We start from the raw sequence: 25529 nt of genomic DNA, 5'->3' as shown, positions 1-25529 counted from the left end.
TACAGATGTTTGCATTCTTTACACCATTTTTCAAAATATTTGACTGCTTTTAGCATATTTTTCCTGGCACTCTGACTGCCAGATTTTCACAATTTATTGACACGAATGCTTTTTCAATGTGGCTTATTTATAGATGTAGCAACACAAATGCACAGTCGATTGTTATTTAACCTTTTGTATTATATTGCATTCTAATTATATTCAGTCCAGTTCAACAGAAATAGGACAGAATGCATTCATTGTACTTTCCATAGTGCTTTATAATTCCATTAAATTTAATTTCAGGTAGAAAAAGCTGCATTTTTTTTTACTGGCACACTTACAAACGGGATAATTGATGATTTAAAAAAGTTGCTTTATATGTCTGTCATAAACCATCTGTAGTCTTAGAAGGAGCCTCTGAACTGTGACTTTACAGCGGTTAAAATAAGTTTCCCTGTGAACCTCTATTGCTGCCAGAAATATGTTTAAATGCAGGATTAGGTTGTCCCTGTTTGACTTTGCTATTTAGCTATTTGTTGGTGTCATGAATAATCAAATATTACCTTTAATAAGTTTATTTAATGTTATGTTTAGTGACTTCAGGGAACTGTGAGGCCTCAAATCCAGAGATTAAAGTGTGGCCCCTCAACTAAAATAAGTTTGACACCCCTGAACTAAAGTTATTTTATGTATGCGTGTGTGAAGGCAGATACACCAGACAGTCTGCTTAAATATGTTTATTAATCTTTCAATACATTTATTTGACCAGCAGACGATGGTGTGCGTTCTCTCTCTCTTTTCGGTGCATTTTCACCATCAGGAGCTCACAAACATATCAAAGCTGTTCGAGCATCGGTTAGAAAGAGAAGTTTTTGTATCTGTGATGAAAGTAAAAACCAATAAATACTCTATAAGAGCAAAACAATTCCTGTAAAGTTTTAATATCCTGCAGTTATTGCTAAAAATAAACAAAACAAAACTTAAAAAACTTGCAGCACAATATTTGCGTGTTCTGGAGTTTCGGCATCATTATAAGGATCAATAAAACATATTCAAAGTCTTAAAACAAATGGTGTCAAATCAATATATCAGGACAAAACTACCAATGACCTGAAATATTAATAATAAAAAAAAAGCCATTATACATGTTTACATTGTGCAGTTTTAATTTGTACCATAAGGAGGCAACAGAGTGAAAACTACACATTAAAATATTTACTAATTCCCCTTATTACTAAAAATTACAAGCACAATGATAATGACAGTTACTGAAGATTATTGATAAATGTCTGATACATTCACAGCAGGTCTCACATCTCACCTGTTTACATTCATTCATCTAAAATACAAATACATCAACAGACAGGATTCAGAGCCCTGATTTTCAATTCATTTACACAGAATATTCATAAGACGAACTCTCAGTAAACACCTCATGCATCCCAACATCATTTCCAGATGCCACAATATTGCAATAAAGCTAAAATGCAATTATTACAGATTATTTTTTTTCCTGAGAAACATGCAGAAAAATTCTATGCAGAAGGAGTTCGACTTCCACAGTTATTGTCCGCATGAAATAAAACAATATACAATAATATAATCCTCAAATATCACAGCTGTAAAATAAAAACAAGTGTGCATCTTTATTAAACTTCTAAAGAGCTAAACAGAAAAGTTTAAGCCTTTGGTCATCAAAAAAAGTCTTGTAAAAAGGTAACAATCGAGTATTTGGAAAATATGTCAATAACGTGAAAAAGTATGGATGATTTTTATTTATTATAAATCGATGTTTCATTAAAGACAAAAAAGTTTGAAAAAAAGAATGAAACTGATGATAAACTTGTAATTTTGTCTTTTTATGCAGCAAAAGTGAAATGAGTGTGGAACATGCAGTGAAATAAAAATGTAAAACCAAAGAACCTCAGCTTTATTTCACTGCATGATTAAAGAAGAACAAAAGAAAACACCTTTTTATAAACAGAAGAATTACTACTAACATCAAAAATATCAACAACTAAAAGACCCTGGAACTCACGAATTATCAAGAATGATTCCCTTCTTTAGAGGCGTCAAAATCTAGAAGCAAACAGGTAAATTATAGGCTCATATTTCTTGTTTTATTACTGAATTTCCTGTTTTTAGCTTTTTAACTGTTACATTCAATATAATCTTGAGCTGAACTGCCAAATCTGAAATAAAATAGCTTGTGTAATTTATATTTAAGTAAAATCCTGATTAAAAACTGAAAAAATAGAGATAAAGTCCTGAAAATTAAGTTGTTTTCAGTCACAAAACAGTCTCAGCATTGTATGTTCAGCTGTGCTAACTAGCAAGCTAAATTTACTTTTATTGCACGTATTATGTGCATGAAGTTAAACAAAGTTCTTTAAATTTGCTCTCACCTTCACAACACAGACTTTGAACTCTTGTAAGACGGAGACAGTGTTGGCTTCTGCTTCCTTCACTGCCATAAATGCAGAAAACAATAAGTTGGAAAAACTGCATTGGTCCAACATTTTCAGCGACACAGAACCCTAAAGCAGAACAGGGTGGTTCTGTGGAGAACCATAGTAAAGGGCCTTTCCTGTAAACACTTCCTGCGGTGGAAAGCAGCCGGTTGTTAGTTCACCACCTTCAGCTCAGGAGCGGCGTCCTCTGGGCTGCTCAGAGAACAAATCTCCAGAGACTTGTTGGTTTTGCCGTCGTCGTCCGGACTGAACAGGCGATCCAGCTTCAGGCCAGGTTTCCTCTGTCGCCCCATCTGGAGCAATCCGAGCATCAGGATGAGGATGCAGATCGCCAGCAGGATGGAAACTCCAACCAGCTCGCCGTAGTAGCTCTTCTCTTTAGGAGGGTCGTTGCTGAGCTCTGGCGAGGACTGGGTGTCGGTTCTGGAGGTCTTCTTGATGTCCGAGCTGTTGTCGGTTATGACTCTGGGATTTTCTTTGCTGAAATCGGTCTCATCTTTAAGAGTGGGTGCAAACGTAGCTTCTTTGTCCTTGGTGTCTGAGTCCTCTTTGTCTCTTGAAGGTTGTACCACAGAAGTCACTGTTGGAATGTCCTCAAAAGGCTCGTCCTTGCTCTCATGTACCAGCGGTTTATCTTCCTTTGGCTGTGGGCTCATGGAGCGAGGAGGGGCGATCTGCCGGACATCATAGCTCACAACGGTTTCCTTGTAGCCGCCTTCCTCTGCCTCACAGCGGTACGTCCCGAAAGTGCTGGAGGTGGCGAGGAAGCTGAGGCTGCCGTCAGCTAATCGGATGAAGAGTTCCTCTGGCAGGCTTGTGAACTGAGAGGAGGTCCAGGTCAGAGTGGCCAGGTTGGAAGGTTTCACACACTGAAGCCTCACCACTTCATTCAAAGGAACTATGATGTCTGCAGAAAGAAAGAAAATGCAAGTAATGTGAGACGAAGGACGAAGATTAAAACTCCAAAATGCCAGATAAAGATCAGCACTCAGAAACATGGTTCCACAAATTTGTTGGAAATATTCTTAAAACCTGTGAGTGATGAAGTGTAAATGAAGTTACAAATCAAGGCAAGAGTCTATGATCTGACCGTGTTCAAACATCTAAAAATTTTCTTTCAAGACCTTCAAAAAATCACCAAGAGAAGTCAGCTTTTGGAGGGCAGCAGGATTTATTTGTGGACAAAAATCCAGGAGTAATTCTTAGCAGTGATAACACCCCAAGAAGAACTGAAGATACTGAGCTGTGCATCGTCTTTATGCTGTGAGCGTTTTTCCACACCTATAGGGTGTATAATAGGAGTGACAGTTTTGACACCATCATACTTTTCTCAATCTATTGGTCAGATCTTGATGTCAGGTTATAAATATATCATTGTATGCATATTTCATCCTAGATCTCACTTTACAGAAGACATGCGCATTGAGTTATCATTAGGTCATCTTTTATAGAGAACATGTCCAGATGTGTTCAGATTTTTGCTCCACATCTTACCCTCATTATTTTGTGATAGATTTCATGCATATTAGTCCAATATATGGTAAAAGTTCTAATACCTTAAGTTTACACCATTACGTTTTCAGTACATATGTTTTACTTCTGGTCTTTAGTCTAATAACATTTGCCATAATTATATAATCTCTTATTTTTAGCATATCATACCCAAAAAATATTACATTACATGAGCAGATTCCTCATCTTTACTGAGGGAGATGTTACCTGTGTCACCACCAGCCTTGGTTTCTCCCCGACATTCCTCTTCTACGTTGCCGTTCTCCAGGTTTTGAATCCTGCGAAGTAAACAGAGAGCTTGTCACATAAAAGACACATTCGAGAGTCGCTATAACATCGGTTGTGACATGCAAACTGAGCCTGCAGCATCTAAACACGTATTAAACAGAGATTCCAGTGGAATAAGGATAGATAAATGTGTTGTGTTGATTAGACCACAAACAAAGGCCAACAGAGAAGAAAAGCAAATACAGTTCTTTGATTTAAGCTGCTTCAGAAAACCCTTGTTTTTCCTGACATTTCTGGGTGTTCAGTGAACGGCAGTCAGCATCCTGTTGCTCTGTAATTAAGTCTGAGCCAGTATCCCCAGCATCTGCCAAACACTTAACAAACACAGGACTGATTGAGATAATTGAGATAATAAACTACATTTGGCCCTCCAGTCAAATATAATAGGACTAAAGAGGGCAAATAAGTCTAAATATGCAGGAATGTAGTTTGAAAGCAGCCTATAGCGTAGCGATGCTCAGTTAATCCACTGCTGTTGCATGACATATCAATTATAAGTCTATGATACAGCAGCATTTCTACCACACTGTTAGCATAAGAAACAACATGTGTTACTGTGGGTGATAAACTTTCACTGACATGTTCTCATGACTGCCGTCCAGACCAGTGCAGAGCTTCTTGGTCCGACTCCATCCACACAGAGGATCTCTGGCCAGAACACACTGAGTGCAGGTCGGATAGATGGAGCAGGAGGCCAGAGGTACAGCAGTCACACCCTCAGAGGTTCCCACGTACAGAACTCCCTGCAGAAACACACTTTTTAATATATATCCAACCTGAGCAGAACACCCAACGCATCATCATTTCATTTCTCACTTTGGGATGAAGACTGTTTTGCCCTGTTATTTCTCTTGTTCTTCACGCTCTCTGACTTTGCAACATCACAGGTGTTAGCATTATGCAGATGACATCGCTGTTCATTTCTGCTTAATTTGAATTTTCTTGTGACTCATGGATGCACTGTATGGATGATTAACAGCTTTTACATGATGATTGTATGATTATCCCATGTATGATGATACATGATGACTGTATGAAGATCTGAGACTTTCTCTGAAGTTTATTTTCATTTTTACATTCGTCATACATGTAAAACCACCGTTTTCAGTTGATTTCATGTCAAACTAACAAAAACTTATTATATTTCCGTACAACAGTGAAAAAAAAACTTGAAAATGACACCATTTATCAGCCTGAACTGAGAATTCAACCAAATCTAATCAATTTAGTTTCTATAAATCTCTTTTTTGTCCTTAGTGCTCATTTATGGATTAATCCTCTTAACTCAAAACAGTTCAATTGATTTTATTTTTTTAATTCAAAGAAAGAAAATACATTGTTCACACTGGAAGAACGTAATGGTGGCCCTCTTGTCGCTACACTGTAAAAACACAGCCTGCAGTTCAGCTGAAAAATCACAGTCCTTAATGGCTTACAATGAGAAGTGCAGAATTTTTTATTTTTTCTCCAGTCAGAGAAAATTCTCTTCTTTCTGGTTCATTTTTTAAAATTACGTACGAAGGAAAAATATCTCAATTTTATCCTTTTGTTATGTTTGCCAACAGAACGCCATGTCACTGATGAGATGTTCTAGGGCCGTCAGAGATTTGAAAATCTTATGATTCTTTCTGTTTTGTACAGTTTCTGGCTAATAAATGGTGTCATTTTGGAATTTTTTTCCTAAAGATTAAGGATTTAGGCTTCAGAGGTTTAGATGCATTGCAGTCATTGAATTCTTGTTTTAACTGTCAGCTTTTCTCTTTTTTTATCTTGCAAAGCTAATTTTAATGTAAAAGGTGCTGTGGATACAATACTATGTATAATTTATAATTTCTATAATCCTTTGTATTTTTTTTTAACTTTGGATGTTTTTGGTTATAATATTTTATCATATATTTTAGATATTTTTACTGATTAAACAAACAGCTATATTAGGATAAATAGATAGATAAATATTTTGGTAAAAATATTAAAGTATGATTTATAGACGTGTGAATACAGTGTAAGGTTCACCTTGGAGGAGGAGAGGACGATGCTTTGGACCAGCTGAGGTTGTGTGAAAACCTGAATCTCCTCAATGACTCGAGGACCTCGATCAAACAAACCCACCTTGTGAAGGAATCCAGACTCTAGACAGCAGAAAGAGGTGATGAACAATTAATAATCAATATTTGCTGAAGACACCGTTACAAGGCCTTTGCTTGAAACCTCCTATCTTGGTCATTCATACATGCTGTATCTTGTTTTATACTAGGCTATTCAGATCTTCCATCATTTAATATGAAAACATTTTCAGAATATTTTTCTTCCATTTTAGCTTTTCTATCAAGAAATAAGGTATTATGAAGTTGTTATATTTCTACATTTATCTCACCAAAAAGTATTGGCAGTGAAGCTTAAATCTATTTATTTTCACCGTGAATTCAAACAAGATAAAACAGCTTAATTAGTTAACCTTATATGTGCTGGCAGGTATATATGTATGTTTTCCTTGTATCCAGGATTTATGCTAAGCAAAGCTAACAGCTGCTAACCTTAACTTCACATGATACATGATATGACATGACATCTAACTCTCGGAAAGAAATCTAACACGCATGTTGTCCAGAATGTTGAGCTATGTCTTTTCCCATTTCACTATGTGTGTTACCTCACCTGTGAGAAGGAACATGACAGTGTATTGTTTGCCATCGGCCGCCTGCGTCCTCATCACAGCAACATGTTTGTACTGTTGCTCTGAGGAAACAACAATCGGACCGCCGTCGACTGGTCTGACACTGCTGCTGGTCAGGAAACTCTTCTTCACCTCCGTGAGCTCAGAATCTGAAGAATCGTGGAGTCCACACTGTCAGGAGAACACAGAGGCAGAGTTAGACAGAAACATCTAATCACTGTGTTTAATAGTGTTTTCAATAAATCAGGCTGAGAGTGAAGATATGTGAGAACAAAAGAGGGCCAGAATCAAACCACGAGGACCGTTGTTTACTTTGTTTTTAGGCAAAGATGCCTGGATCCAATCGCAAAGATCAGTACCGATCAAGGCACTGGACATTTGCTCTGTGGTGGTTTTCCAGTTTAATTCAACACACAAATGATCTGGGCAGGAAAGCTAGCTCTGTTATACACGCTGTCGGGATACACATGCTGTCCTATAGTTGATCCCATGTTGTTTAAACAGGAGCTCTGGCTGGAGGTCATTAACCATAATAGAAGTCTTTGTCATGATGCCCGTTGCTCGCTAAAACCCCCACAATGCTCTCTGCCTGTCAACATGGATTGCCTGTGGACAAAATGACTGCCTGCTCTGGTTGATACAGAATTAAACAGTTAAAAAACGAGTCCACCTGGTGGAAGAACCAGGTGCTACAGTAGTTAGAATGTGTATTAGCTAGAAAATGGAATAGGATTGGCAGAATATTAAATTATTTGAATTGGATCCAAAGAATTTGATTGGGACATTACTATTTTCTTTCGTTTGTTTGTAGGTTATTTTATGCTACATTCAGTTCTAGCTTCATCTGATTTGTGTGAGTGTGTGTGTGTGTGTGTGTGTGTGTGTGTGTGTGTGTGTGTGTGCGTGCGTGCGTGCGTGCGTGCGTGCGTGTGCTGGGGGGGTGTCAATGAAGAAATGGTGTTTGTTTGGCTTAAGTAACTTAAATGTGTCTTTACATGTGCTGATTTCAGGCTGCAGCAGGGCTTTTTCTTATTACCTTCCCCAGGTAAGAGTGTGTTTCCGTTAGTGGACTCCACTGGTGGTTGTTCATGTCGAAGGTCCTGTAGCTCCCAGTGAACACCGTCTTGATGTCCTGCAGCTTAAAGACACACACTGCAGACTCTCGACCTGTGGACCTAAAAGACACCAGACTGTTATTAAAATGATAAACTTTAAAGATACATTTGACTTGACCATCCCTGCTAGTAAAAGGAGCTAAAGCTGGAGATGTTGATTTGCTGGCTTGTCCAACACTTTAGCTGCAAGCATCTCAAACCCAGCACACAGACAAGAGATGTTTTTCCTAGAGGATGAATATTTACAACATAATTCCATATGTATTCTTTTATAGTTATGATGTCTTCAGTATTAATCTACAATGTATAAATTAATCAAATAAAAACCATTGAAGGAGAGGGTGTGTCCAAACGTTTGACTGGTAGTGTATAGCCGTATTGTGAACACAGAAATGTCGAGTACTCCAAAGTGTTATGTTATAAATGTACAATATGTTGTATATTTTGAAACTGACAATACTGGAATGGTTTTACCATTTACTGAGGATGCTGAATCCATTTAATAAACTACATTTTAAAAATAAATACAAAGTGTATTGGTTTCATTTAACATGATTACATGTTTAAAATGATCTAAAACTACATATTGACTCAGCTAGCGAGCTGAGTAAGGAGGATTTCCAAGGTTTCATTATGGATGTTTTATGTTCTTATTTTTGTATTTTTATTTTATACTCTTCTTTCATTTATGCATAGGTCTTTGACTTGCACTTACCGTATACACATAAAGTTATTACTATAAATGGCTTCAGTGAAAACCCAAAATGTGAGTTATCCTGTTCGGTTTGGTGTGTGGAGTGTCTTGCATTTGGAATTTGTCCATCACCTTCTTGGTTTTTTGAAAGCAAACCTGACTAACATCTCAAGGATATCACACAAACTCTAAAACCTACCTGATTTATTGTGTATTTTCCTCTAAATGGGACAATAATTTACTAACTGAACATCATACTGCATTGAAGGAGACTTGGCACTAAGGATTGATTCCATAAACTTATTAAGGAAATGTTTAATGAGGTGACAGATGAAGTGAGAACTCGGATTATTTTCTTATCAGACTATATTTTAAGGAGCCCCCCGCCCTGCTGGCTGTTAGTGAGAATGCAGGTTTAAGGCACTTCTGCATCTTTTATATACAGTGTAGGAGAACATGTCCAGTTGTTTGCAAGCTGCTGAATTCCTACCACTGAGAGGTGAAGACACCATAGAAGAGAGTTTCTGAGGTGCTGCCGCCCTCTGGTGGTTGGAGGGTGAACATATCCTGTAGGATATTGAAGGGAAGCTGTTTGGGAGACTGACAGAGCAGAGGGGCTTTGGCAAAGGATGTCCACTTCTTCTGCAGCGTCCTCTGTCCACCAACGTCATCCTGTTGGACCGGCACAGAGGGCACTAACATTAACATCATTAATTTACATCCATCATGCATTCGGGGGCTCGTCTCTAGGTTTATTGTCACCTTGCAGACTTGGGCCACCCGTGCGATTCGCAGCTCGTCCACAAAGTTGAACTCTTTCCCAACTTCACTAAAGAAGAAGTAGAGTTTCTTGTCAGCCGGGTCCAGCGACGAACCAACAAACTTTGGCTCTGAAATACAAGAAGTGATGACAGAGGAGGGAAGTCAGGGTGTTGTGCCATGTGGTCTGAATGCAAGGAAAAGAGATCAGAGAGCACATGAGCTGAGACAGAGAGCAAACAGTCACATGATAATACAACAATTAAAATGACAGCACCTTTGTTTCTGCATGTTACAACCTATTAAGCAGAAATCCATTTTGACGATCAATTTCAAAATCCTTTCCAGAGAAAAGTGAAGTCTGCGGTTTCGTTGAAAGCGAAGCAACACAAATAAATGTATTATCTGGAACTATGAGGCTTTAATGGCTGTTCCCACTGATGAACTAAACTACCTTCACTTTTATTAAAGTTGTCTGCACTTCACAAATTTAGTTTTAATTCATTTTTAGACACTTTTTATTGTTACCTTTTATTCTTTTTAATTATTCTACAAAATCTTTGGGTACTTTGTTCAAGTTCTCCATATTATTATTTTGATTTATCAAATTCAATTAATTTAATTTTATTCTGCTGTATTTTGTATTTTAAATGTTTTATTTTTTCTACCTTTGCCCGTAGAGCACTTGAAATAACCTCTGTCTATGTTTGCTCGGTTGTGAATATCAGTATTTTTGAACATTTTAATAATTATGGCCAAACTGCGTCTTCTTTCACAGGTTTCTACTAGAAAACACAGTCACTTACAGTTTAAATTATTATTAAACTGAAGTGCTCAGGCTATTGCTTTAAATTATCTTTACTTTTTTCGACATTAATCTATTTTCAATTTTGCACATATATGTATCATTATTGTATCGCTGTGATTGTTAAGATTGTAGTTTCTGTCCAACATTAATAACACACTGTGTCTTGTGCTTCCAGACATACTAGTAAAAAACCAAATGAAAATGCGACAAACATTTTATTGATATTTCAGCATTGAGCAACTTGTCTGATAGGATATGGTAATTTGAAATGTATCCTATCAAAGTAAACCCCAACGACTAAACTGATACCACAGAGGTGAAAAAGATAGAGGAAGAGCTTTAGGTCCACTATAGTGAATGCATAGTCCTGGCAGTGAAGCACAGAGGTGGAAGTGTGATGATATGAGGCTGCATAGGTGCAAAAAGTGTTAGGAGATGATATTTATAGATGGACCATGAATGTCTGTGGTCTGAATAAACATAATACTGGCTGACAAGACGACTCCCAGTCTGCAGAAGCTTGAGGAAGAGGAACATTGAAGCATGAGAAACTTCCAAAGCATAAAATCACACAAGAGTTTCTAAAGGTGGAAAAAAGACTTCTTAGTTAAAAGCATTTTTGTATGTGTTAAACTTTAACAGCACCACAAACTGTTGTGTAATATTTTAATTTCAGGTGCACTATTTTTTTTATCATGCGTAATATCACTTTACTACTTCAGAATCATTGCCAACATTACTTCTTGCTTTCATATTCTAGTCTTATTTTAGCTCGTTTAGGTTCAATATACCTCAGTTTTTTCGTATTGCTTTTATTCTCATGTTGTGTAACTTTGTTTTCTGAGCAATACCTGGCACACAGGATTAGATTAACAGCAGCTGCAACACTAAACATATAAAGTAGGTACCAAAACCACTAACATTTAGGTGAAATTCAGATGTAATTTCAAAGATTTCTTTCTGAAGATTCCCCACAGCCTTGTGAGAATTGAACCACCAACACTGGTAGTTTTTATGTCTTGCTCTACTCTTCCAGCTTCAGTTTCTGAAACAGTCTCTTTTGATGTTTCTTAAATTTTTCCTTCCCCTTTTTGCTCCGTCTGCGACTGACCACAACACTTTGCCCTCATTCTGTGTGTTTATTTATGCATGTTGAGTAGAAGCGACAGTTTGAAACTCACAGGGATTGTAGGATTTAGAAACCGCTGAGGTAAACATTGATACTGTCAGCATCTTGTTCATTTACCCTCCAGTAAGTTGACGGATGAGTCCAGGCTGACGTCTGGACGGTCATCTTTGCTGAAGTATCGAGAAATCTGTGGTTTGACTCCTCTAAAGTCAGTCGTTGTGGCGGTAAACAGCTCGCCATCTTCATGAGGAAGAATGGAACAGTTTGTTGCTTAAAAGATGAATATGTGTCACTGACAACATTAACTCTAGTTTAGTAATTAAACAACAGAACAATGAAAGCAGACCGACCAATGGTGACAGCAGTGTTTCTCTCGAAGGGATTGAACGGGCAGCGACCTTTAGCACCATCACGATGCACCATGGAGAGGCTTTCAGCATCCTGAAGGAGACAAATAGAGACTGAACTGAACCGCAAACTACTTCTGAAGTGGCGAATCATGTGTGAACTGGGAAATTATTACAGTCTGGACTGCAGAAAATCTGTCGTAAATAAAAATTAATTGCAGGTTTATTTCAGCTTGAGTGCTGCTGTGATGGGTGTGTCCATCATTTTGTTTAAAGCCTGTTCTTTGTTTGCCAAAATTAGCATCCTAATTAGCATCAATGTTAATGTGAATTCCAGAAGCACCATATCGCTAACTGATGAGCAGATAGAGATATTACCATAAGCGATCTTCAAGTGGACCATGCTGTCTGCTAGTTATTGGAAATTGCAATATCACACATATATTACAAAAGTCAACTACAACTTAGGTATATATACACACACTTAATATTTGAAGACGTTATCAGTCTCAGTGTTACATTTCCAGTTCAGTCTGTTGTTAAACTCAAAGCCACTGACTACTGCAGTAGTGATAGTAGTCGTAGTAGTAGCAGTAGTAGTAGTAGCAGTAGCAGTAGTAGTAGTAGTAGTAGTGGTAGCCATTTCGATTCTAAGGCTCTGTTTGAACTCAAGAGTTCTACCCGCATGCAACTAAGTCCAAGTCCAAAAGAGGCTGAGTCAAATTAAGGACCAAGTCCAAAACGAGTCAAGTTTGAGTCAAGATCGAATTCAAAAGAAGCAGAGTCTGAGTCAAGACAGGATCCAAAGGGACTCAAACTTGAGTCAAAATCAAGTATAAAATAAGCTGAGTAAGATACAAGACTTAGTCAAAGAGAAGTTCCAAAAAGAGTTGTATCTGAGTCAAGATTTTTTCCAAAAAGAGTCAAATCTGAGAAAGAAGATGAATCCAAGTCAAGACAGAGTCTAAGTCAAGATAGAGTCCAAAAGGGGTCCAAAAGTCAAGATCAAGTCCATGCCAGCACTAAATTCAAGGGTAGTTGCATTCAAGTCATGGCCAAGTCCAAAAGTAGCAGAGTCAATACCAGGTTGGAAAGAAGCCGTCAAAGGAAAAGGAAAAGGAGGAGTCTAGTAGCAACACACCTTGCGAGAAAATGTGGAGTTGGGGCTTTAAAGAGATAGGAGCAAAAACACTGTTTGAATTCAAGAGTTCTACCTGCATGCAACTAAGTCCAAGTCCAAAAGAGGCTGAGTCAAATTAAAGACCAGGTCCAAAAGGAGTCAAGTTTGAGTTCAGCTGAGTATTACATTTATGAATGGAAACATACTCTAGTAGACCCTGCAAACATTACAGACCTTTAAACGCAGAATTCAGGCTCTTTAACCAACAGCAAGCTCACAACTTATGTTTATTGTTTCTGCCACATCCTGTCCCTCTCAATTCTGGCTCCAAAAAGCTAATTGGCAACAACAATACTCAAGTCAAGAAACCAAAGAATGACCTCATGGTGGCTAATTCTTTCAAAAGTGTGGTTGACTTACGATGTAGGCATCGTGGGGGCTGTAGGCGTAGCTGCCACAGGCGTAGAGATGAGTTGAGTTTAACTGCTGCAAAACCTGGACAAAGTTTGGACAGTCAACCTGCAAACAGAAACAACATCAGGGATGATTTTTTATTTTTTATTTGTATTGTTTAACTGCAAGACTAAATAAACAGCAATATCATATCACAATATCATTCTGCAGAGTTGCAAAGCCGGGGGAGCTTTTTTTCCTGCTGTAAAAGTCGTAGTTGTTTTAACTACAGAACACGTTTGCAGTGCTTCTATGGCTCAGATCAGCATAAACTCTGGGTTCAGTCATTGGTCTAAAATGATAATTTTCTGCCTTTATTGGAGAGCTACAGTAGATACACAGGAAGGGAACAACATATAGTACAGGTCAAGTCGATTGAGAATCAAACTGGGGATTGTTGGTAAGTTCTGCAGTACATTAGGATGGAGAAGCGTTTATAATTACCGTTGGATTTTTCCCTTTACCAAAACAGTCGTTGATCTCATCTTCAGATGGACTCCATTGCACCTGAACAACAGAAAGACAAACTAAGTCAAACAGCATCATAGACGAGAGAGGAATAATTCAGTCAAATGAAAATCTCTGTAGCCCACCTTCTTCTTCAGGTGTATGACCTCACTTTGACCGACGTCTAATGAGAGGATGGCATCTCGCGCGCCAACGTACAGGGTGGATTCATCATCACTTAGCAGCAGAGTGGTGGTATTGTGGATGTCAGGGAGGCTAAAGTGAATCAGAGGTCTGGCTGCAGAGCCTGAAGATAAACACATGACATGCATGGTGTCTTTACTGATTAGTCTGGACTAATGAATGATCAGAAACTGTCCGTGGTCACAGGAGTCTGCAGCCTTCCCATCATAATAACAATGTACAAGGTTCTTCACAAAGCAAAATACAGTTGCTTTCGAAAGTGATCATAACCATTTACTTTCTATAAATTTTATAGTCTTGCAAACATAGTTTTAAGTGAAGGATATAACATTTTTTGGCATCAATCAGTGAAAAGATGCTTTTAGAAATGCTAATGTCAAAATTATTCAAAATCCAAATCGGAAATCTGGCCCTTCTAAACTATTGGCCGCTCTCGTGTTTGCTTTAATTATTTTTGAGATGTGTTAAGAACCTGCTTGGAGTCCACCTGTGGTAAACTGACCTGACTAGACACAGTTTAGACAGGCAAACACCTAGCTATATAAGATAATACAATTTACACAGCATGCAAGAACAAAAACCTGGACATCAAGTACAAAAATTCTCTGTAGAGCTTTTTGTGATGAGACATAGATCAGGTTGAGGCTATAAAGCCATTTCTAAATCTGTAAATGTTCCAAGGCCCTAAATAACTGTGAAATGGAAGAAGTTTGGAACCAGCAGAAGTCTTCATAGAGTCAGCTGTCTGACAAAACTGAATAGCCAAGAAGGAACGTCCTCAGTGAGGGAGGAGACAAAGAACTCAATGATCCCTCTAGCTTCAGAAGTTCTCTGCAGAGGTGGAGAACCTGCTAGAATGATGACAAGCTCTCCTTCAATCAGGTCTTTATTGTAGAGCAGCAGGAAGAAACCAGTTATCCATTTTCTTCCTCTTAGCCAGACAGTAGGCAAAGCAGGTAATTCCAGATGAACCTTCTCCACAGCAGCATTTTCCAGCTTATCCTGGGAGATCCAGAGGCCTTTCAAAGCCAGAGGAGATAGGTGGGTCTTCTCGGAAAGCTGCCAAACGAATGCGACTAGAAGGCATCATAATCAGACTCAGAACCACCTCAACTGGCTCCATTTGACACAAAGAAGCAGCCACTGTTGGAATATCCAAGCTCCTAAGACTGAGTCCAGGCACTCTACGGAGGACACTCAATTTGGCCACTTGCAATTCCTTTTTTTAAACTCACCACCAAATGCGAGGGTTAGATCGCCTGGTGAATCAAGAGTGTTGCTTTCTGGCTCAGTTCCCTCTTCACCACAACAGTCCATTACAACACCCACATTACTGATGGCACTGCACCACTAACTCTGTCCATTTTTCCATCACTGGGGAAGAAGAATCTGACATACTGAAGCCCATTTGCTTTGGGCAGCAACTCACAACCAATTCCTAGAAGAAGCCATGACAGCATGTTTTGGGTTTCTCAAACTGGATTTAAAGGAAAAGATTCTCTGATCTGATGAGACATAAACTGAACTCCATGCACTATGTGTACTGAACAGCAGGCACTGCTCAACAGCTGCCAACACCATCCCTACAGTGAAGCATGGTGGCGGCAACATCGTGTTGTGGGTTTTCTTCTGTTGCAGAGTGCAGTGACCTGAAACTAGGAAGATGGTGAACCTTTCGGCTCTATGATACACAGAGACAAGACACAAAGCAAACAGCCACGGCAACGCTAGAGGGGCTTCAGGACAGGTCTTTGACCATACACAATATCAGTGGAGATATTTTAAGGTGAAGGTTCAGATCCATCCAAACTGATGTGGCCTAAGAGGATCTGCAAGAACAAGATAAACTGCCTTCAACAGGGAGTGCAGAGCCTGTAGAGACTAATTAAAAATGATTGGAATCTGAAATTTCTGACTAAGAGGCCTCTACAAAGTTCTGAATCAAGCCTTTGAATGCTTTTATAAATCAGAGATTTTAGGTAGGGATGTCTGATCAGTATCAGAACAAACCTAAGCCTGATCCTTTGTTTAAGTCCAATGTCACACAGATGCTGTGAAGAATTATCAATAATTAATTAATCTCTAACAAATTAAACACACTAAACAGTGTTTTGTGGGATATAAGAACACTCTCCTAGCTGATCCAAGCCTGCTTTGTTACATGAGTGCTGGCCAGATGTCATTAACCATCATAGAAGACTTTGTCATGGTGCTAGTTACTAGCTAAACTCCCACAATGCTCTCTGCTGCCACTTCTGGTCACTCCAGGAACAAACAGTAGGAAGTTGTACCTAGTGAAAGTAGAGCTAATCTACAACAGTTGAAGGGTATGCTATCTTGAAAAATCGTGTCTCCGCAGTTACTAAATGCAAAATGCCTCTGATCAGATCACAGGCAAAAAAAAACCTGATTAGGACATGCCTAATTTCAAATTTTGATCTGAAATAAATTTACACAGATTTCTTAAAGAATTCAAACTCCTTAAGTTCCTCAAAAATGAAGATGCTCATCAAAACTGAGACTATTCAGAGATGTTCTGCGTGTGAACAAGACCATGCACCTGTTCACAGCATGTGGTTTATCTCACATCTAACTTTACTTCTAACTGGCCTAAACAAAGCCACAGTTACTGTTTAAGTTGTTAAAAAAAAACAGTACGAGACTTGAACGAGATGCAAGAAACACACAGAGCAATAAATAACACCAGCAGCAACACATCGTCTGTTTCATGTGTCAGCTGACCGGCACCACTTCCTGTTTCTGAGGCCGGGTTCAGGTTTGGAGAGGATGTGGTCTAGAGCTGTACATAAACATTCTATCTTAATCTGAACGTCTGGGCACAGACACGAGTTTAAAGAAGTTATGACGGAGGTGTGTGACAACAAAATGTTATCTTATTTATACCACATACAGATCTGATTGTGTCTGGAAGATTATCTATGATACACAACAACTGCATGTACGTTATAGCTCAGAAGGTGCATGATATAGGAGATACATATATTTACAAATTCTTCAGTTAAACTAAAAATCAGTTGTACAAAAGGTCAGATTTCCTTAAGTTGCATCCTTCCAGTGAAGCAGCGTTCAGATGCATCTCCTCTAGAGATACAATGATTGGTTATCATTGTTTATTCTGGGATGTCAGTCTGTAATGAATATTCAGTGAGACTATCATGATGATCAAATGGAACAAGAGCATGGAAACACCAAACAGTGTGTTTCTTTTGTTCAATAAAAATGGGCTTTGTATGAAAATATGTTTAGATTCATTAAAGTATATGACATCAAATGACATGGGGAAGAAATTACATTCCAAAAGTTATAGCGTCCAAATGAATTAGCCGCTACAATATTAATAAAATGGACTGCATAAATAATAAACAATAATAGGTCAAAAGAAAAAAGGCCTCATTCATAGTCATATTCCAGCAGAACTTGTACTTCTGCTTTCCAGTCTCCCCACTACCATGAATGAATCTGTGTTGCTGTGGTAACAGTGACTCAGACTGGTACTTATTGGGGTTTTTTGATGTCTCACAATGATACTATTTCACAGGCACCAGAGTCATTTCACTAAAGGGAAGGGTGAAGTTTCACACTTGCTTCAGCTACTGTAGAAGACATAGACAATTCTAAGAGTAATTTCATGACCAGCAACGACTTTATTGCACTTTAAATTCCCAGTGGGCGCTATCTGGAGCTCTTCCCTCTCTGCTCTGTAATATTCCAGTCAATTTTCATGTAAACAGTTGAGATGAACACTGTGAGAACGACATTTCATATAGAACATTGTAATCAGTCAGACAGTATGTTCTGGTAGCACTTCGTTGAAAGATGAGGCGTCGCATTGGCTGCTCCTCATTTGCATGAAATCGGGGTAAAGTTTCCTTTATCGATCTTATCTTGAACCGCATCAACACGGAGACTCCCTTGGAAGCTTTTTTCATATATTACAGCTCACTGAAAATGATTTCTAAAAACATCGGGGGTGAGGAATCAGCCACACAGCTGCTGAATCAGACTTCATCTTAAATCGACAACAGCTGGTTTTAAAGATGAAGAAGTTCCTAGGAGCTATGAGTCGTCATCGACGCCTGTGGCTTTCAACGTCATACAAATGAGGAACGGACACGAAGACAATCTGTCTCTGGACACACACTGCAGCGCTACCGGAATCTATTGTGCAGCGGATGTGCAATACACTCTGGTAGCCGTGTTGCATTTTCAAACATGGGTTGTCACGTTGGCCACTCCTCATTTACACAACATTTAGGTCCAGGCTGCTTTACGTAAATCAGGAGCATCAAGTGCGACTCGCCACCTCTTGAAACTCCTGGACAACGTCTAAATTAAACACTGTCCATCTAAAATGAAGACAGATTCAGCAGCTGTGTGGGTTATTTTTCACATCAGGGGCTTTCAGAGACACATTTCAGTGTCCCCCCATGTTGCACTTGATTGGTCGAACTCGTATGCTGTCTTTCAACCCAAAACCAACATGGCAGCTCATTTGGGAACTCTCTTACCTTACAAGACTGAAACATGCCTCTGAAAACATCTGAGGTGAGAAATATACTGTGAAGCTGCTGAATCTGTCTTCAGTTTCAGGGGTTTCCTGAGGCGGTGAGTCATTTGGATGCCCCTGATTTGCATAAAGTGGCAATGTGACGCCCGACTATGTGATGCACCATGGCACCACCAGAATGCATTATATGACTCACCTGGAAAATGTTGTCAGTCTAAAATGAAGGCAGATTCAGCAGCTACATGGCCTAGTTCTTGCATTTCGGTTTTTAAATGTCAAAGCAAGCTTACAGACTAGCTGCCATGTTGGTCCAGTCAGAAATTTGGAAACAGACAGCCCACGAAAATGTATGTGGGCATATACCATTAGTCTCTAGACTTTTTCATTGTACTGTCCAGTACTGCAATTCAGAACTGCTTGAAACATTTGATTTCTGCCATCTTATGTAACAAGCAAAACCCAACCAGAAGGCAACTTGAGGCTAAAATCAATGTTTAACTCCAACTGATCCCATTCAACAAACATCAACTTCTCTCTGCTAATACAAAATCATTTGCTTTCAATGAGTCACTAAGTTTGAAAGCAGTAATTCAGACCCTCGACTAAATGTGTTGTCCTGTTTATAAATTATTGCTCTGTTAATAAGACTTAAAGTTTACTGACTCGTCTGATTCCTCCTCAGCCTCCTGACTTCACCATGACACAGATTTTTGGAGCTTTTCTTTAAAGAATAAATATTTTTGGACAATTTGCACTGACAGGACGCCATCATGCAGTATTTCTGTTTCGGATAGCTGCCCTGTTAGCACTATGTAGCGGAACTAGCCAGTCCAAGTATGGATGGTGATTACTGCAAGCTAGTGCTGCCTGAATGTAGTACAGTGGTGCCTCGTCTATCCTCGTCGTCGGGGGTTACGTTCTAGACCCTCCTGCGATAGAGGGAAATTTGCATAGTAGCGACCATATTTATTCCATTATTTACATATATTTTAAGGCTTTATAAACCCTCCCCACACACCGCAGAGCAACACTGAGTGCAATGATCAGACATCTATGTGAAGCGGACAAGGCCAGATGCTGAATGCTGCCAAATACAGGAGACAGAGGAGACTGATGCTACTGTCACTGAGCCAATCAGAGCCCAGCACTGTGCTACGCATTTCATTTCAAAATAAATATTCTTTAATATCTTTTAATTATTATTTTTTCTATATTTTTTGTATTGTTTTCATTTCTTAGGCTAGAAAATGTTTATTTTACCTCAAAAATAATTAAAATAATGTAGCGATCGCAGAGCCGGTCGCTATGACTGAACTGTTGTGCTGCAATGCACCATGGGAGTTCGGGGTGTTGGAGGTTTAAATGTCATTATTGTGGTTTATGTTAGTGCTACAGTGCTATTGGTATTTGTGTTTTATGGTGTTTTGGTCGTTTAGTCAGCCTAGTTAGTTTGGTTAAGTGTTATGTTGTCAGGACAGTGAGTGTGAAGTGTGTTTGATGACTTCCTGCCACTTTTTCTATAACACTGTGCTCTGTGTGTCAAAATAAAAGTACCTACCAGTTACAGAACGCATACAATGCAGATATCCTATTTCCTGTACATTTATCGATCTTTATATTGTTATTTACAGCTATTATAATTAAATACTTAGCGTGTTCCTGCCATACTGTTCATGATGTTACTTCTTTGATACTGTATATCTCATATTGTATATGTTGGATTTTGCTGCTTCTTTTTCACTTTTGGCTCGATACTAAACTGCATTTCGTTCTCTGGCTACTTGTGCTTTGGGCAATGACAGTAAAAGTTAAATCTGATTGAATCTACTTGGTATTGGAGGGTTTTTATAACAAACAGCTGTACAAATGAAGACAAACCTGGGGTGTTATATCATTTAAAAGCAGAACTAGAGCATGAAGATGACGAAGAGAAGTTCACAGAGATACTGAATCTCAAAAACTCCCTCAGCTGCCTCAAAATCTGCTGCTAAAAACACACAAGTAAAGTTCTCCAGGATAAATTTGCAGCTTGTGAAGCCAGAAGACTTAACAAACTCTCCTGAAAGGAAAAGACGACTTGCAAAAACTAACGGGGGCTCTAAAAGTCTTTAAATGTGTCCAGAATCAGAAATGCTTTCAAATGAAAAAAATGCAGAAACGCCTGTAGGCACCTTTAGCATTTAGTCTGTGAGCTAACTTCACACTTCAACTAAAATCTTTGCACCTCCTACTAATGTGTGAAATCAACCCATGGCAGATTTCTGGTTGCTGCCAGTTGCATCATTTTCCTGTTTAATATGTAACCTTTGGTCTTTTCTCAGTTGTAGAGCTGAACGTATGACTAAAGTGTGTCGCAAGTTAAAAATGCATGTCATGAACACACTGCTCAGGGGAAATTAACATGTAATAAAGACAAAACAGCACCTAATTGGTTGTTTTTTTTAAAAATTAAAATATAATAATGCCTAAAAGAATTCTATTTTGTTGATGAATAAATTAAAAATGACACATTTAAAGCACACAGCTGATGATACAGGCTTCTTTTTCCAATGTGGGTCAATTTCCTGGCCTCAACTGATTTGCAGAAAAATTAAATTGACGCATAAAATGATGATCGATGTGTCACTTTTCAGTAGGAAAGTTAAACCAGTTTCTTGTATGTGAACTTTTTTGAGATTGTTCTTATTCTTCCATCTTTGAAAAACGTAAGACTTCTGGATTCTAGACAAAACCAGAAGATCTAATGGAGGTTATAAACAAAACCATTAACCAATAACATCAATTATTGTTAGAAGCCATTAAATAGCTATATTTGCAATTATATGATCTGAAAAATCTGCAATTTTAGTGTGTAATCAAAAGAATAAAAAATAAAAGGAAAGGTCTTGAAAGATTTAAAGTTTCACAGCTTCATAATCAACATCACTGGACCTTCGTTCATCTTTCGGCTTCTTCTAACAATCCTCCAGACACGTGTCCGACTGATCAGAAACGTTGGACTTACCGAGGAGGAAGGAGGTTCGTGGAGGAGGCAGCGAGCCGACGGAGCTCAGGTGGAGGCTGAGAAGGAGGAAGACGCCGGCTGAAGCCATAGTGGAGGAGCAAATGATGGATAGAGATTATTTCTTCTCCGTGTTGAATCGGTGGTGTAGCGTGCAGCAACACTGGGCGCTGAGAAAGAGCAAAAAAGCTCTCAGGAACCACAACTTCCTCTTAACGCGGTCCGAGGTCAGGGGAGGAGGAAGAGGAGGAGGAAGCTTCTCTGAACACCATCACTGCATGAGGCTGCAGCCCTCCAACATGGAGATAATGGTGTCATTATATTTTTAGTGGCATTAAATGTGCGGAGGGAGGTCGGGGCCTTCTGCAAGTTTCTCTGAAAGCCAATTAGAGAAGAGAGTTTTGTTTCTCGTACAACTCTGGTTCATCTGCTCCGTGATGTTTCACATCCTCCATCAGCACCTGGCTGGTTTCACATTTCACCCACTGATGCACGCAAGCAAAGCATCTGACCTAGAAACAGATGGTGGCAGGAGGTGGGCAGAATTTACAGTAAATGTCAAGCACTGTGAAACCATCAGACAGCCACAAACTGATGAGGACCAGAGCGAGATCAGGGAAGAAACAGGTGAGCTGGTTGTGGAGGTGGGAGCAGCTGAGGAGACTGAACAATCGAGAGCATCAGGCGGGTGGAAGGTACGATGCATGAAGACAACCTCAGATTAATGGATTCTTTTCTTCACATCTCAGGAAGCAGGACAGGAGGCGATTACGAGGAGAGGCATCATGTCTTCAACAAAATCTCTGCATTTTAAATCAACAATATGGTGAAAATCCTTATTTATTGTGTTTAAAACTTGGAAACGTAAATTAGAAGCTGTTAAATTATGAAGATAAACATTGTGCTTCAGTTCAACCTAAACTCATCTATCAGCTTCTCTCTGGCTCTCTGTGCTCATCTATACAGTGGTCCCTCCACGAAATAGTGACTATACAGGCTGGGCCATAAGTCTCCATACATCGGAAAATGTATAATGTATGTTTTTTATGTTTCAGATACTCTAGAAGATGCGTTTGACGCCATCTTTGAAGGCCATGGTGTATCAGGTGAAGATACGAGACATAAATCATCTCAAGGAATGTATCACCAACGCCATTACAAGCATAACTTCAACTGTGCTAATGCAAGTTCATCAACAGCGGAAAACACGTATTAATATGTGTTTACAAAACAATGGTAATCATATAGAGCACATTATATAAATAAAAACGGTTGTCCAACATAAAATGTTTATTTTCCTATGTATGGAAACTTATGGCCTACCTTGTATTTATTTTATTACTTATATAAGGCTTTCTAAACCCTCCCCACACACCACAGAGCAGCACTATGTGCAGCAATCTTATGTATATGTGAAAAGAACAAGGCCAGATGCTGAATGCTGCTACACACAGACAGAGGAGACTGATGCTACGGTCGCTGAGCCAATCAGAGTCCAGCGTTGTACGCTACCCTTTTTATTTCTATTAAATATTCTTTTAATATGTTTTAATTATTATCTTTTATATCCTTTTTTTTATATTGTTTTAATCTCATTTTAATCCTCTGAATTCCCAATAAAGCCATTCTCATTTACATTACATGTATTTTTAGGAATGTTATGTGACTCTATACTTTGTTCCATCAACAACATCTCCAAAACATTTTCGGAATATCACAGTGTTGTTCATTCTGTTTTCAGATTGTTGCATTAAAAACATATTTCCTTTGCTCCCAGCTGGAATGTTTTTGTTCTAAAAATGTTCTGTGAAAGTTCTGCAGAGTTCTAGTTATGTTGTCAGCAGAACGTTTTAGTCCAGTTCCCAGAATGTTCTCCTTAAAAGCAATGTCCTTAAAACAATTTCCAGATGTTGCACTGAGAACGTCCTTTCTTTGTTATCATGTAACATTCTGGGAACATTTAAGAAAAGAACTTTCTTAACGTCCCCAAAACAGTTTTAAGTGTATTCACCTCTGAAGTGACCGCTGTCAGCGTGGACCGGAGTTCGGTGTTGTCCCTCTGCAGATCCTCTATCTGCTGGTGGGTGAACTCCAGGCTTGCTTTCAGGTCTTTTATCTCCTGGTGAAGCAAACTAAGGATATCGAGCTTCTTATTAACTGACTCGAGAACACTTACCTGGATATCCGTGACCTCCAAGTCTTGTGTGTCCGTCGAGGAGTCTGCCTTCTCCCTCTTGCTCGGGTTGGCGTCTTCCATCGTGCACCGGACGAAGTAGTCGTCAATAAAGTTCTCAAGGTCCTCCACTGTGAGCACTACCGTTTCCGAGCTTGAGCAGGCTATTTAGTTAGGTTGTTGTTTTATTTATTTATTTATTTTTAATACAAATACGTCGAGATAACGGCGATTTGTTTACTTCTCATCTAGCAGCTGGGAGCCGCCATGTTGAATTTCGTCACTCTCACTGAATCTCGCGATCTCTCCTCCCTCCAACTACCCAGTGTTGAAATAAGTTACATTTGAAATCAATCACATGTAATAGAAGTAGTTTGGTTTCCTGCCATTCATAATCCACTACGACTACAGCAACAGGGTTCGGCGGATCCTGTCCCCTATCAAAGTGGTTGGGAATATATGAAGCATGGGCTGTACTGGACTTGCTAATATCTGTGGAAACATGCACAATAAAAATGGTTTACAACTACAAACTATGTTTACTTAATGAATCATGTCCCATATTCATGTATTTTAAAATGCAGGCAATGCATTTGTAATAAGATTCATATTTCAATGACACAAAAAAAAATAATTCACAGCAGAAAGCAACATTTTATGGACACACAGTACTATAAATTATAATGACACCTTGACTTGACCTCGCTGCTTTCACTGTTTTATTTGTGGCAAAAAACGACCAATGTCCCTTTCTGGCCTCATGTCGACGAGCCTACAATAAGAGGAAAACCATAGAGGCATCCATCTCATTGAACAAGTAACGTTAACCATCTATACTTAGCACAGGGGGATACTGTTCATCACTTTACTCACCAAATGTATTATTTATCAAAATGCAACAGTCAAGACTGAGGTTAGACAGTTAACATCGTCATACCATCGTGATATTTGATTGGATGAGTTTACTTAGCAACTATAAACATAATGAGACCAGACATTTATAAACTTGATTTCATTGTCATAGTGAGGAACAGGAACACAGTCATGTTTGCAACAAATCACTTTTAAAGGTGAAATCGTTCTGCTTACCTTGTTCGTGTCTGTTGCAACAAGAAAAGCAGCTCCTCCTGTCTCCAAATTTTGTAGCAATTCCACCAAACGCAGACAGACCACCTGTCCACCTGACGGACAGCAAAGCTACACTTTGGGTCTGTTGCTCTGATTCATCCGTAGAGCCACTTTAGCTTGAGTTTTGGCGCATTTCATGGTTATAAAGTGATCAGATAATTATTCAGTCAGCACAGAGGCCAGCCACATTTGGACAGGATCCACTGGCCCCTGTAGCTTCTGGCTGGTTTTTTACTTTTTTTTTTTTGCTCCTGTCGCATATTCCTTCACTGTGTAGTCTTTTTTTTTTTTTTTTACTGCAATATAAAATCCTGCATCTCTATAGAAACAGAACAACCACGACTAGAAGTAGAGAGAACTCTGGAATGTCTTCTGTGCAGCATGACAGAAATCATAAAAAACATCCAAACTAAAGTTGAATTTATTTTACACAAATGAACTATTTCCATTTTTGCAGCCTCCACTAACTTTTTCTCTCTACTCTGCACATCAGCTGTAGAAAGATGTTTCACCATGCTGAATGTATCTTCCAACTACTTGCTCCTCAGTCTACTGTTTTTGAGACAGGTTGCATTTACTGTATTGATTCAGTTTGTTTAATTTTCCTCTCAGTCTCTCGTGTCATCTCCTCCCTGCTCTGTAGAAACACTGCCTGCAGTTCAACTGAAAACTCTCTGAATCTGTCACTGCTGGTCA

The 25529-nt window shown here is 38.9% G+C and overlaps 1 protein-coding gene and 1 long non-coding RNA gene across 5 annotated transcripts; one reads left to right on the top strand and one right to left on the bottom strand.

Moving 5' to 3' along the window:
* Window positions 1-704: 704 nt before the first annotated feature.
* Window positions 705-24005, bottom strand: LOC111568730 (semaphorin-4A-like). Of its 4 annotated transcripts, none has more exons than XM_055013793.1 (15): window positions 23544-24005; window positions 21536-22335; window positions 13946-14106; window positions 13797-13859; window positions 13320-13418; window positions 11783-11873; window positions 11550-11672; window positions 9499-9626; window positions 9227-9408; window positions 7964-8102; window positions 6909-7098; window positions 6267-6382; window positions 4833-4996; window positions 4173-4243; window positions 705-3360 (listed from the first exon to the last, which is right to left on the bottom strand). In XM_055013793.1, the coding sequence occupies exons 2-15, from the start codon at window positions 21621-21623 to the stop codon at window positions 2606-2608; spliced, it is 2370 nt and encodes a 789-aa protein (XP_054869768.1). In that variant the 5' UTR covers window positions 21624-22335; window positions 23544-24005; the 3' UTR covers window positions 705-2605. The 4 variants fall into 4 exon arrangements, with proteins under 4 accessions (XP_054869768.1, XP_054869769.1, XP_054869770.1 ...); XM_055013794.1 differs by having other exon boundaries at window positions 21536-21702; XM_055013795.1 differs by having other exon boundaries at window positions 23709-24005.
* LOC118470311 (uncharacterized) lies at window positions 22281-23169 on the top strand. Its single transcript, XR_004847350.2, has 2 exons — window positions 22281-22358; window positions 22588-23169. It is a non-coding gene; the product is annotated as an uncharacterized LOC118470311 (long non-coding RNA).
* Window positions 24006-25529: the final 1524 nt, after the last annotated feature.

Source organism: Amphiprion ocellaris, chromosome 9 (genome assembly GCF_022539595.1).
Source record: "Amphiprion ocellaris isolate individual 3 ecotype Okinawa chromosome 9, ASM2253959v1, whole genome shotgun sequence".
Taxonomy (NCBI): Eukaryota; Metazoa; Chordata; class Actinopteri; family Pomacentridae; genus Amphiprion; species Amphiprion ocellaris.
Note: the sequence above shows the minus strand (reverse complement) of the source record. Positions and strands in the feature narration are given on the sequence as shown.